The sequence below is a fragment of the Doryrhamphus excisus genome, linkage group LG3 (assembly GCF_037039965.1).
Source record: "Doryrhamphus excisus strain RoL-2023G ecotype Guam linkage group LG3, RoL_Dexc_Guam_v1.1, whole genome shotgun sequence".
Classification (NCBI taxonomy): Eukaryota; Metazoa; Chordata; class Actinopteri; order Syngnathiformes; family Syngnathidae; genus Doryrhamphus; species Doryrhamphus excisus.
The window spans coordinates 6,460,125-6,474,555 of NC_136359.1; the positions used below are offsets into that span (position 1 = coordinate 6,460,125).

A 14,431-nucleotide genomic window follows, 5' to 3' on the forward strand; every position below is an offset into this window, starting at 1 on the left:
TAAGTCGTGTGTAATGGCGTCTCGAAGGCGATATAGGCAAAATGGAGTTTGCTGTTTGGCTGGAACCAACAGGGGCGCTGTTGATTCGGTCTCAAATAGATTGGACTAGTTAACCCGTTAAGACGCCATGCAGCAATGTCAGCAACATTTTCCAGCATCCCTGTGGGCGCCAACCCCGTGCGAGCAGAGATGTCGGACTCATATACGACAATGGTCTTAAATAAATGAAAGAAATGCCACTCCATTTTGGCAAACAAGCGATATCACTCCGCTCAACTCACGTCTCGAATTTATGCCATTAGTATCAAGAGGAGAGATCACTTTCCTCTCTCAGCCGTGCCGTCAGTCAAACAGAGTCTTTTTATCTTGATGACAGCGGCGCGCAATGCTTTAATGTGGTAGTCATCTCGGGCCGCCTTGTGAAAGCGTCATTACCGGGAAAAGATGAAAGCAGTGCATGACCTCCATCAATATCATCAGGGTGGCGCTGTATGAACATTATAAAGCATTACTGTACATTATCCTCTTTGGTATATCACAACCAGCGTCTAAACACACAAGGGGCCTCGGGGCAACACGCTCTGTGCCCCTCAAAAGGACTTTATCTGCATCTGTCCACTCAAAGTATATCTTTCAGTTTTGGCGGTCAATTGAGATTCAGATCGTCTTCATGCCTACAAGTTGATATTCTTCTTATGGGTTACAGGAAAGGTTGTACTTGCAAAATCCACTTTTGTGCGTTTTTACGCTTTTATATGACCAGAAAAAAAAAAACAACAAAAACACACTTTTTTGGGGGGAGAAAAAAATCTTTAGAACTTGACTAGAAATTAATTAATTAATTTTAAGACATTAATCTATATAAAAAATATATAATATTGAAATATGATTTAAAAAACAATATAGGTAAATAAATAAAATCTAAAAAAATAAATATAATTAATATAACTATGAATATGGATTCCCATTTCATGGAAAGCGCGTGTGTAAATGTAAAACTGCACAATTCAAGTACAAACACCATAATAAACAAACTATTATGTATAGAAAATACCTTTTGTTTTGGGGACAAAAAACGGGGAAAGAAATTCCTCCTTAAATGCTTCAGTGTTTGGAATTTCACCTGAATTTCACCCGAATAATGACATCAATAAAAAATGTAGTTTAAAAATTAAAAAACAACAATCACAATTAATAAAAAAGAAATTGAATTGTATTTAAAATAAAAAATATAATTAACTCAAAATTAAAACATGTATTTTTTCTGAATTAAAAAAAGACATAACCTTAGTTAAAATATGTTAAATTATTATAATAATAATTATAACTTAAAAAATGCAATACAATAGAATAAATAATACATTAGCATATAAAACAAATATATTGTCTTAAGACCAACAACATGTATGAATGTAAATAAGAGTATTTTTGGTGGCTTTTTCGGGCACTTTGAGACCACAATAACAGTCAATTATCACTTCTGCTGGTTGACTTCTTTTTACACTTACTGTGCATGTGCTAAAATGTGAAGTGAAAATTATCTATTTGAGGGTCTCATGAAAGCAGCAGTTTATCTTGTGGAATGTTTTTACTTCCATTACTCCTCCTCGGCCTTCGACTAATGAGCTCTCACTCCTTTGGTTTTGAGCTTCCTTCGGCTCTGCGTGAATCCAAACGGCATCAAAGGAAAGTCAAACAATATGCAGTCAGCCATTTGATTACCATTGGATGTAAAGTGCTTCCTGAATGTTAAAACGCATGAGATGATGTGCAGACACCCCGCTGAGCACCTCTGCAAGGGCACTTTATATCACGCCCTCCCCCCCAAAAAAACTCACAAATGAAGAACCGCACGGCTTCATACTAAGAGGTGGAAGTCATGGTTTGGTCACTTAGTTTACTGCAAAGCTCTCAGTGTGATGCCGTGCAAGTACAAGCATCATAATAAACAGACTGTATGCTATTCATGCTATCTTTATAGAGGCTGAATATTTTCTGTACCAATTACCGTGCACATTTAATTGGTAGAAAATGTTTTGCACAGCAGGCTCTTAATGTGTTATGTTTTTTAATGATCCTGGCAACAAAGTCAACACTTCTAATTAAAAGGCAACATTTACTATTTTGTCCAGGTGGTCTCTTGCTCTTGAATAAAAACACTTCAAGTTTTGGATGTTCCGACCAGGGTTTTATGCCGCTGATACCGATCCAAATAATTCATGAATGAAATTGGCTGATACTGATCACATACTGTATTTTCTGGATGATAAGTCGCACTTTTTTTTCATAGGTTGGCTGTTCCTGCGACTTATACTCCAGTGCGACTTATAAATTAAAAAAGTGTTCCATAAACACTGGACACCTTTTCTGCTCATGTTTATTTTTGGTGTAACTGAATAAGCATTGTGTTAGCAAATCTTACACCTATTCAGCCTGTTCTCTATTCTTTTATTGTTAGAACTTGCCTTCCAAAAGGACGTAATGTCTGTTTGGGTCAAGCAGTTTGGAAAATAAATTACCCACAAAAAATAACACTTATACTCCAGTGCGACTTATGTTATGCTTATGCTACGCTATGCTACGCTATGCTACGCTATGCTACGCTAATGTTACGTTATGTTAATTATGCGTTTTTGGCCTTGTGCCACTTATAAAATTACCCGAAAATAAATTACCCGCAAAAAATGCCACTTATACTCCAGTGCGACTTATGTATGTTTTTTTTATACCTAATGACTTATACTCCGGAGCGACTTATAGTCTAGAAAATTCGGTACATGCAGTGTCAATGTTTAAATGTACTACTGGCTATTTCTAGTTTTCTCACATTATAAACTGAAAACCGGAATGAAAAGCAGGTTTGCCCGCCTCTGCTGGGTCCATTCAGCCGCATCCGCTGCCTTCTGAATCTCGGAGAGGAGACAAAATGCCAGCAGTCACCCATCAGCTTGGCACTGGTTATGTTGAAATCAGTGTGCTCAACGGCCATTTCATGCGTGGTGCTTAATGCCTTTGCAACCATGTTTTTTTTACTACCGTGCATTTTCTACTGGCTAAGGGCTGCGTCTCCCCGATGTTAGCCACGTGTTGGTCCATCAATACCACACGGTAAAAAAATGCCAAACTGTTCAAACGAGAAGGTGCCAGAATAGAAGGGCAAAAGTTGGAGTTGACAGATGTGTCACCAAGAAGCACTTGTACACTTTTTGTCACTTTTGACATATACACCGTAACTCTGCACTTGTCCAACGTAACAGATGCAATATGTTACATACAACAACATAACATATGGAGTCTGACAAGTGGACACAAATGTTGGCAACACTAGCATAGCTATGTACATATGCGAGCTATAGGCTATATAGGCCTATAGGCTAGGCTAGCTGATTCCATGAAAAAAAACATGATGACTTTATTTGTATTTTAAGATGTGTAGCAAAAGCCTAGTGGACACAGGGCAGGTTCATCGTGCTTCGAGGTTTGTGAAGACCTTCTAGGTATGCACTTTTATGCTGAGCTCGACGACTGCGTAATCCAGTGGGTTCCCACTTACAAATACAAAGCCGAAACCAATAAGATGACAATATCTGTTGTGAATGGCAAATCTTATCTTTCCTGTCAACAGGATGGCCGTTTGGAAGCCTGGTGTGCAAAATGAGCGGCATGGTTCAAGGCATCTCTGTGTCTGCATCTGTCTTCACTCTGGTGGCGATCGCAGTCGACAGGTACCCACGCTTGAACACAAGGACACGCTTGGATTAGTAAACAGCCCCCGCCCACAAGATAGATACCACAGTGTTTGGAAATGTCCATGAGCTCACAGTTTGGTGGCATGATTCATCTTGTGACTCGTAGCCTCGTCTGCCGAAGAGAAGAAACGTACGTGTCTTCAGGGCCTCAATGGTCTGTGGGTTGTTGCGATCCACTCTCCCCTTCAGGTATCCTTCAGGAAGAAAGGTCAGTAGAGTGGGCAGGCCATGGGTTATCTGTGCACCGTGACATGTGGATAGTACCCATTGAGGAAATCCAGTGAAAAATTTAAGCAACGTGGAGGTGCACCGTCAATCTGGTACATGATGGTATTCACGTTGCTTTCTCCGGAACTAATTTCCTTATCATCTCCACATAGCTCTCAGAGCTCGTAGTGCTCCCACAGACTGCTTTCTGTGGGGATACCTGAAGGAGAGAGTGTACCGCAACAACCCACAGAACATTGAGGCCCTGGAGACCAACAGCCGGCCGTCTTGAGATGTTTGGAAATGTCATCACAAACGTCATCTATCCATCTGTCTGTCTGTCTATCTATCTTACGTACTGAACTGTGATTATGGTGTTCCGTTACAGCCCTAATATAAAGACTTTAGTGCACGTATAGCGTTTTAAATTAATGAAGCCAGTCTTATCTCCACTCTCTGTCCAATAATCAATGGGTTTCTTCTTCAGCTCATTAATTCCTGGTAATGTGGGGTAATGTTTCACTGTCATGGTTATACTTTGCCCAATGTGCAAGAAAACAAATGATCCTGTTTGAGATTTAACTTTGCAATACTTTTTGATGCATAACCCACATTTTGAGCAGCCTCCCGCCTCCCTCCGCCCGAAGCTCTTACAAACCTCAGAAATATTCATTTTACAGTCCTACACTTTGCAATAATGACGCAAGAGCAGGGTTGTCCTAGTTACTCATCATTCCCTGCGTGTACTTTTAGGCCAACCTTTAATGTTCATGTCTCATCACTCTAGATGGCAGCCAAGCCTGCTTAGTCATCCATCCATCCATCCATCCATATTCTATACCGCATATCCTCATGAGGGTCGCGGGGGTATGCTGGAGCCTACTGCTTAGGCATCTTTGATAATATTTCTAAGAGCTATAGAAGTGTGGACGTGGTCTTTCGGTTGCTGACCCAGAGGTTGGGGGGGGACAGCTGCTCTCAGAACTCCAATCCCGACAGGGATGCTATTGTGCTAACACCCACTTGATCATTGTTGTCACTCTATCTACACGTTGCTGACCTTACCAGAGGGTGTCTGGCCCCACGGAAAAGGACACATGGGAGCTTAGAGAAAAGTCACTGTCATCCTAAATATCTGTCAAGTACTTGATTGGGATTGGATTTGAATGTTTAGGTGCATAGATTGACTCATGTCTTCCCATTTGGCACTCAGAGAAACCAACGTGAACTGTAGCAATGTCAGGTCAAGAGTAAAATCCTTCCCAAATGTTCTGAAAAACCATTGAACCATTGAAGTCACCCAGTTTGCAACCTTCATACTAAAAAAGTCATACTTTGGATCAATGTAAAAAAATTACTGTAATTTGTTACACCTAAATGTATTCGTTTTCCTCAAATTAAATTTATGATGTGGTTGAAACCATAAATGTGGATTTACTGGAAATACATTTTTGACCTTAAGACAAGGAAAGAAACTGCATTCATACAAAGTAAAATATAATTCATAACAAAGATTGTAAACAATGTTTATCCTTTGTTACAACTTCATTTTTCATTTAGGAAAAAATGATTTTTACTATTACATACAAGTATAGATTTGAATTTGTTATAAACTAACTAAATTGCTGTAATTTTGTTACATGCATTTTTTTAGTTTTCTCAATTAAATTTCTGATTCAGTACAAAGTATAATTTTAATTATACCTTCATCAAATCAAATCAACTTTATTTGTATAGCGGAAAAACAATTACTAAGAAAGCCCCTCCCTCCGACCCTCCATAGACACACACACACACAATCACACACACACACACACACACACAATAGGGAGACATGGCATGGCCCTGAGGAACAAGGAAACGCCACCTTTGGGGCCGTCCACACTGGGAGGAGCCGCAGGCCGTGCCATCGGGGGACCAGCACCCGGGCCCCCCGACTCCGACAGACGGGCGGACCCCCACATCAAAGGGAGGAACCCCCAGCCAGCTGGGTCTAAGGGACCCAAGGATGGCACCCCCTCAGCAGACCCGACACAGCCCCCAGTGTGGAGGACCCCCCCTGAGGAAACACTGGAGTTAAAAGCTAAAGACTAAGAGCATAAAATAGGACTAAAAAGATATAAACGTAAGAAAAGTTTAGTATAATATTAGTTTAATATTAGTTTCAAGTCTGATTAAATCAGACATGTATTTGCAGTAAATCCAAATTTATGGTTTCAACCACATCATGAATTTAATTTGAGAAAAACTAATAAATTTAAGTGTAACAAATTGCAGTAATTTTTTAAAGTTGATCCAAAGTATCATTTTTTGTGAAGACAGAATACTTTATTTATCCCTATGGGATTCCCTCAGGGAAATTGGCATCTCCACTGCTCCATGTATAGCACTGTTTAAAGTAAATAATAATAATAATAAAAGTAGATAAATAAATAACTAAAGTGTAAAAGAATATAAGATAAAATATAAAAACTCAAAAACATAGACATCATAGACACCACATATATACATATATACAGTGCATCCGGAAAGTATTCACAGCGCTTCACTTTTTCTACATTTTGTCATGTTACAGCCTCATTCCAAACTGAATTAAATGAATCTCTTACCTCAAAATTCTACACAAAATACTCCATTATGACAATGTGAAAAAGTTTTTTTTTGACATGTTTTGAATTTATTAAAAATAGAAAACAAAAAAATCACATTTACATAAGTATTCACAGCCTTTGCCATGAAGCTCAAAATTGAGCTCAGGTGCATCTTTTTTCCACTGATCATCCTTGAGATCTTTCTACAGCTTAATTGGAGTCCACCTGCAGTAAATTCAGTTGATTGGACATGATTTGGAAATATAATAACTGTCTATATAAGGTCTCACAGTTGACTGTGCATGTCAGAGCACAAACACCAAGCATGAAGTCAAAAGAACTGTCTGTAGACCTGCGAGACAGGATTGTCTTGAGGCACAAATCTGGGGAAGGATACAGAAACATTTCTGCTGCTTTGAAGGTCCCAATGAGCACAATGGCCTCCATTATTCGTAAATGGAAGATGTTTGGAACCACCAGGACTCTTCCTACAGCTGGCCGGCCTTCTAAACTGCGCGATCGGGGAAGAAGGGCCTTAGTCAGGGAGGTGACCAAGGCCCCGATGGTCACTCTGTCAGAGCTCCAGCGTTCCTCTGTGGAGAGAGGAGAGCCTTCCAGAAGGACAACCATCTCTGCAGCAATCCACCAATCAGGCCTGTATGGTAGAGTGGCCAGACGAAAGCCATCAGACCAGAGAATTTTGTTTCTCATGGTCTGAGAGTCATTCAGGTGCTTTTTGGCAAATTCCAGACGGGCTGCCATGTTCCTTTTACTAAGGAGTGGCTTTCGTCTGGCCACTCTACCATACAGGCCTGATTGGTGGATTGCTGCAGAGATGGTTGTCCTTCCGGAAGGCTCTCCTCTCTCCACAGAGGAATGCTGGAGCTCTGACAGAGTGACCATCGGGGCCTTGGTCACCTCCCTGACTAAGGCCCTTCTTCCCCGATCGCTCAGTTTAGAAGGCCGGCCAGCTCAAGGAAGAGTCCTGGTGGTTCCAAACGTCTTCCATTTACGAATAATGGAGGCCACTGTGCTCATTGGGACCTTCAAAGCAGCAGAAATGTTTCTGTATCCTTCCCCAGATTTGTGCCTCAAGACAATCCTGTCTCGCAGGTCTACAGACAGTTCTTTTGACTTCATGCTTGGTGTTTGTGCTCTGACATGCACAGTCAACTGTGGGACCTTATATAGACAGTTATTATATTTCCAAATCATGTCCAATCAACTGAATTTACTGCAGGTGGACTCCAATTAAGCTGTAGAAAGATCTCAAGGATGATCAGTGGAAAAAAAGATGCACCTGAGCTCAATTTTGAGCTTCATGGCAAAGGCTGTGAATACTTATGTAAATGTGATTTTTTTGTTTTCTATTTTTAATAAATTCAAAAAAAGTCAAAAAAAAACTTTTTTCACATTGTCATAATGGAGTATTTTGTGTAGAATTTTGAGGTAAAAGATTAATTTAATTCAGTTTGGAATGAGGCTGTAACATGACAAAATGTAGAAAAAGTGAAGCGCTGTGAATACTTTCCGGATGCACTGTATATATACACATTATACACACAATATACACACACACACACACACACACACATTTAGTCCAAAGCCAAAGTGTTGATTAATGTAGGTCAATATTTTATTTGCTTTTTTACAACTTAAAATTTCACCACAAACAAAATCTAAATTCCCCATAATATAAAACTATAATTCACTGCAAATAAAAACAGAAAAATTATCTTCAAAAGACCATTTATTTGTGATGATTCTAAAAATTGCATCACCTTTGAAAATAATAATAAATCCTCAGGCCAGTGTGTGTTTTACACAATATAATTTACGAAAAATTTTTTTTTTTATTAAATTAAAAAAATTAAATTAAATAAAATGTGGTCTTTAGGTTTTTTTCCTAATGAAACTGTAAACACATCAATTTACATGTCTTAACATGTAAAACAGGTTTGTTCACCTCTTTAAAACTTCAGTGATCCGGCATTATAAAAGAGTATAAAAATAGAAACAGTGTTAACTCTTTACTACTATGATGATTACTATGATTAGTATTAGACTACTATGATTAGTGTGGAGGAACAGTGATGCTCCGTGTTTCCTGTTCTCACATGACGTCTCTCTGGGTCAGACTTGTGTCTGTACTCTGCTGTCAGACACGTTTTACAGCAGGGTCTCAAACTCAATTTACCTGGGGGCCACTGGAGCTAGGGTCTGGGCAAGGCTGGGCCGCATCAGGTTTTCAAAAAAAAAAAAAAAAATGCATTCATTAAAAACAGAAAAATATACTTTTTCAGTGCTTTGGTTCCAATTTTCTACAATAAAAGCTCTGATAAAACATTCCACTGTTCTCAGATATCTTAATTTGTATTTTTCTGCACAAAATAAGATGAAAAATAAATAAACAAATCAAGAATAAAGAAAATCAATCAATCAGTAATAAATAAATAAATACAGTAAAGTCTCGTTATATCGATATTGTTGGGAGTCTGAAAAAATATTGATATAACCGGACTGTCGATATATCCGATCCTGCGCCGAACTGCATTAAAAGTGGGCAATAATGCACTCGACATTGTTCTATAGTATAGATTGTTCTATTGTTCTATAGTATAGAACAATGTCAATTTTGGTATTGAAATCTTTAAGCAAAGATTGATTTAAGCTGCTTTTGTATCGATATAAGCAGACCAAATTGGCTGGCGGGAGATGAAAAGGGCATCGTAGTAACCGGATTATCATAATAACCGGGTATCGTACTAACGGAACTAATTATATCATAAAAGACTAGAAATTTGCCGGGAAATGAAAATAGTATCGTAATAAGCAGTGCTTCGATATAACCGATATCGATATAACGAGACTTCACTGTATAATAATAATAATAAAACAGTAAATAATAAAAACTTAAGAAACCACATATAGTTGGTGGGTAGACAAATTATTTTTTCAGATTAAAATGAACAAAGCATTATTAGAGCCCTGTAGACATGACAAAACACGACTATAGTCACATTTATACTTTTTTTATTTACAACATATTGCGCAACTGCAGGGTCTTGAGACACATGCTAACTAGAGAGCTAGAGACCTAAACGGTAGCCTTCAAGTTATTTCCTTTAAACTTAAATAGCCAAAAACTTACCACTTCCACACGGATAGGGAGGATAACTATTAAGTTATATAACCTTTAACATGAACATTAATCAAACGTAATAAATTTTTCTGGGTACATGATACCATACAGCATCCATATCAAACTTGCGCGGGCCGCACTAACATTAAACTTTCATATCAAGGCGGGGGCCTCAAACTAGTGTTCCGTGGGCCACATTTGGCCCGCAGGCCATGTGTTTGAGACCCCTGTTTTACAGAAATGAATTGCAGCAGGGTTTCTCATCTTTTCTAAAATCAAATTTTACACTTGCGTGTTATGAAAGTTTGGTGGTCCGACGCAGTACAATGCCGCCTCTGTCGCTGTTTTCATCGCGGTCTGCTCTGTTGAAATGTCAAGCAGACTCAGGATAAGGAAGAGGGAGCGCTTGTTTTGTGTGAGCGCGGCAGCAGGTCCAGTTAGAGCGGGGCGGACAGAGACAGGAGAAGAGAGAAAAGTTACAGTGGCAGCTCTTTGATGCCAAAAATGAAATATACGCATCCTAATGAGATGTATCGATACGCTAGTGCTACTTTGATTTGTTTTCAATTCATGTTCATGTTTTACCGATACAGACCGTCTGAACTGATGCAGTTCTATCTAACACATCTTACACATGCATCTAGCTACTAAATTACTTCAGTATTTCTGTAAACAGGATTCTCGGACAGTAAAAGGGGCCTTAACACACAAAATAATGAGCCTAAGTGCTTATACATTCATGACATGACTTACCAATAACATTAGCAACGACATCAACTTTGCGCTTGTAAAATGAGGCAACGAAAGCATCACCCTCTGCATGTCAAATATATGCAAACCTGGTTTTGCTAGCATTAGCTCACAAAACACTATGACAGTCTTTGAGGTCATTTTTGTTGTTTATCCTGTAACTAATCAGAACTATGCCTGGCGAGCCCACATTGGCCCAATAACATCTACATTTCGAATTCTTACCTTGTTTTAGAGTTTCCAGCCACGGTAGCCACACCTTCGATGCGAGGGACCAGTAATGGCGGACTTCAAACTCAGAACGCGCGATCTGACGTGACGTCACATGGTCACGTGACAAGGAAACCTCCGGTTTAAAGTGAAAATACCATTTAAGTCGAATTGTTTCATTTCATTTTGTCCAGGGGGAGTGTCGTTTGCTTTAAAGCAAAGTAGAAAAATCAGATTCAACCTGGAAACTATTATTTCCAATTAGACCAATTGAAAAATGCACTTTAAAGGAATTACACAGTCATTTCACTTTTTTCAGTATTGTACTGTAACTGTCTTTATGGAGTATATTAGAGAAAGTCAACATTAACTTGAAGGGCTATGTTAACTTGAAGAGATTGACAGTTCATGCCCACATCTCTGGTTTTTGTGTCCGATATGGTCAGCATTTAGAATACAGAGTATTCTGTCAAGTGCTTGATGTTCAACTAACTGTCTCAACTTCACTCAAGGGCTTGACAGTCAATTGCTGGCTACGGTTGTCCCATATGGTCCAGTGGTCAGGATTCCTGGTTTTCACCCAGGCAGCCTTGGTTCAACTCCTGGTATGGGAATGCTTTGTTACAGTGCCGATGCAATCTCATTTTTATTGCTGCTCGATGTTCAACGCAACTGTCTTTGTGGAGTCTGTTCAAGGAAGTCATACATACTTGAAGGGCTTGACAGTCAATACCAGTCGTCTGTTGTCCCGTATGGTCAAGAGATTGACAGTTCATGCCCACATCTCTGGTTTTTGTGTCCAATAAGGTCAGCATTTAGAATACAGTTTAGAATACAGATGCTCAACTCAACTGTCTTTATGAAGTATGTTAGAGGAAGTCATATATACATGAAGGGCTTCACAGTTAATAAGAGCGCACAGTTGTCCCATATGGTCTAGCGGTCAGGATTCCTGGTTTTTACCCAGGCGGCTTGGGTTCAACTCCCGGTATGGGAAGACTTCTGGAGCGTGACAATGCAGTCATTATATTGGTGCTCGATACTCTGAAAGGGCTATGTTAACTTGAAGAGATTGACAGTTCATTCCCACATCTCTGGTTTTTGTGGCCGATATGGTCGAGCATTTAGAATACAGAGTATTCTGTCAGGTGCTCGATGTTTAACTAACTGTCTTTATGGAGTATGTTAGAGGAAGTCATACATACATGACATACATTACTGACATACATACATACATTAATTAGAGTCCACAGTTGTCCCATATGGTCTAGCGGTCCGAATTCCTGGTTTTCACCCAGGCAGCCCGGGTATGGGAACACGTCTTGAGAGTGACAATGCAGTCATTCCATTGGTGCTCGATACTCAACTAACTTAAAGGGCTATGTTAACTTGATGAGATTAACAGTTCATGTCCACATCTCTGGTTTTTGTGTCCAATATGGTCAGCATTTAGAATACAGAGTATTCTGTTAGGTGCTCGATGTTCAACTCAAGTCTAATTATGGAGTATGTTAGAGGAAGTCATACATATGGTTGGTTCTGAATGTTCAACTCAACGAACTTGAACGGATATGTTAACTTGAAGAGATTGACAGTTCATGCCCACATCTCTGGTTTTTGTGTCCAATATGGTCAGCATTTAGAATAGAGAGTATTCTGTCAGGTGCTCGATGTTCAATTAACTGTCTTTATGGAATATGTTAGAGGAAGTCATACATACTTGAGGAGGGCTTGACAGTTAATCGTAGCCCACAGTTGTCCCATATGGTCTAGCGGTCAGGATTCCTGGTTTTCACCGGGTTCAACTCCCGGTATGGGAGTCCTTTGTTAGAGGGACGATACAATCACATTTGGTGTTGTGAGATTGGTCCTCGATGTTCTGCTCGACTGTCTTAATGCACCATGTTGCCTAAAGTCATGAAGGGCTTGACAGTCAATACCATGCCACTGTCGTCCCATATGGTCTAGCGTTCAGGGTGTTGGAATTTGACCACCTGTTCTTAGGTCAGTGATTCCTGTGGGTGTCGTGTTGGAGGCAAGAGATGACAACGAACTTGTCAGTTATATGGTTTACTCTCAGACCAGTCAGATTACACGGAGCTCCGGGCCCATAAGTCTTCCCCTAACACCTGCAGAGACGTAGGCTTTACTTACAGGTCAGAACAAATGAGTACAGCTAACTGTCCCTGCCCGGCTTTTATTATGCTAAGAAATGTCGGTAGATCTCTGGCGCATCACTGGTGGCCCCCCTCCATTCCTCGGCCGACGTCTTCTCACCAACGCAGGGCGGGCGGGGTGGAGCGGTGGAGCCAGCTGGAGCGGTGGAGCCAGCTGTTATTGACAGGCCATGGCTGCCGACGTCATTCTCCTCCGTTATCTGTTGTTAGTCAAAATTGTGGATGTGTAGGAGAGCTCCGGAACTGTATGTGCCTGAAAGCGATTATGTGCCCTGTGATTTGCCCAAGGCTGCTTGGTTCTACTTGATTAAATGTAGTGCATAGTTATGAGTGAGACACAAGAAATAGGAGACAAACATACATGAGACACAAAAAATAGGAGACACACATATATGAGACACAAAAAAATAGGAGACCAACATATATGAAATCCTTCAAGGGTTCTTGGTTTTCACCCAGGCGGCCTGGGTTCAACTCCCGATATAGGAATGTTTTGTCTCAATCACATTGATTGGTGTTCAACTCAACCGTCTTTATGGGCAATGAAAGTCATACATTAACTTGAAGGACTATGTTAACTTGAAGAGATTGACAGTTCATGCCCACATCTCTGGTTTTTGTGTCCGATATGGTCGAGCATTTAGAATACAGAGTATTCTGTCAGGTGCTCGATGTTCAACTAACTGTCTTTACTTCGTATGGTAGAAGAAGTCATACATACTTGAAGGGCTTGACAGTCAATGCCCTTTACCACTATCCCATATGGTCTAGCGGTCAGGATTCCTGGTTTTCACCCAGGCAGCCCGGGTTCAACTCCCGGTATGGGAATGCATTCTTACAGTGCCAATGCACTCAAATTTAGTATTGTTATGGTTCTGAATGTTCAACTCAACGAACTTGAACAGATATGTTAACTTGAAGAGATTGACAGTTCATGCCCACATCTCTGGTTTTTGTGTCCAATATGGTCGAGCATTTAGAATACAGAGTATTCTGTCAGGTGCTCGATGTTCAACTAACTGTCTTTATGGAGTACGTTAGAGGAAGTCATACATACTTGAGGAGGGCTTGACAGTTAATCGTAGCCCACAGTTGTCCCATATGGTCTAGCGGTCAGGATTCCTGGTTTTCACCCAGGCGGCCCGGGTTCAACTCCCGGTATGGGAGTCCTTTGTTAGAGGGACGATACAATCACCTTTGGTGTTGTGAGATTGGTCCTCGATGTTCTGCTCAACTGTCTTAATGCTCCATGTTACCTAAAGTCATTAAGGGCTTGACAGTCAATGCCATGCCACTCTCGTCCCATATGGTCTAGCGTTCAGGGTTCTTGGTTTTCACCCAGGCGGCTTGGGTTTAACTCCCGATATAGGAATGTTTTGTCTCAATCACATTGATTGGTGTTCAACTCAACTGTCTTTATGGGCTATGAAAGTCATACATTAACTTGAAGGACTATGTTAACTTGAAGAGATTGACAGTTGATGCCCACATCTCTGGTTTTTGTGTCCGATATGGTCGAGCATTTAGAATACAGAGTATTCTGTCAGGTGCTCGATGTTCAACTAACTGTTTTTATGGAGTATGTTAAAGGAAGTCATACATACA

At 40.2% G+C, this 14,431-nt stretch overlaps 1 protein-coding gene and 3 non-coding genes across 5 annotated transcripts in view; all 4 read left to right on the forward strand.

Annotated features, from left to right (window-relative positions):
* Positions 1-14,431, forward strand: part of npffr2a (neuropeptide FF receptor 2a) — a 51,524-nt gene that overhangs the window by 17,973 nt on the left and 19,120 nt on the right. For both annotated transcript variants that reach the window (XM_078789539.1, XM_058069756.2), the window contains exon 3: positions 3,626-3,725. In XM_078789539.1, the coding sequence (XP_078645665.1) occupies positions 3,626-3,725 (100 nt within the window). The remainder of the gene's footprint in view (positions 1-3,625; positions 3,726-14,431) is intronic.
* Positions 11,192-11,263, forward strand: trnae-uuc (transfer RNA glutamic acid (anticodon UUC)). The gene has a single exon. It is a non-coding gene; the product is annotated as a tRNA-Glu (tRNA).
* On the forward strand, positions 13,583-13,654 carry trnae-uuc (transfer RNA glutamic acid (anticodon UUC)). Its single transcript has one exon. It is a non-coding gene; the product is annotated as a tRNA-Glu (tRNA).
* On the forward strand, positions 13,922-13,993 carry trnae-uuc (transfer RNA glutamic acid (anticodon UUC)). Its single transcript has one exon. It is a non-coding gene; the product is annotated as a tRNA-Glu (tRNA).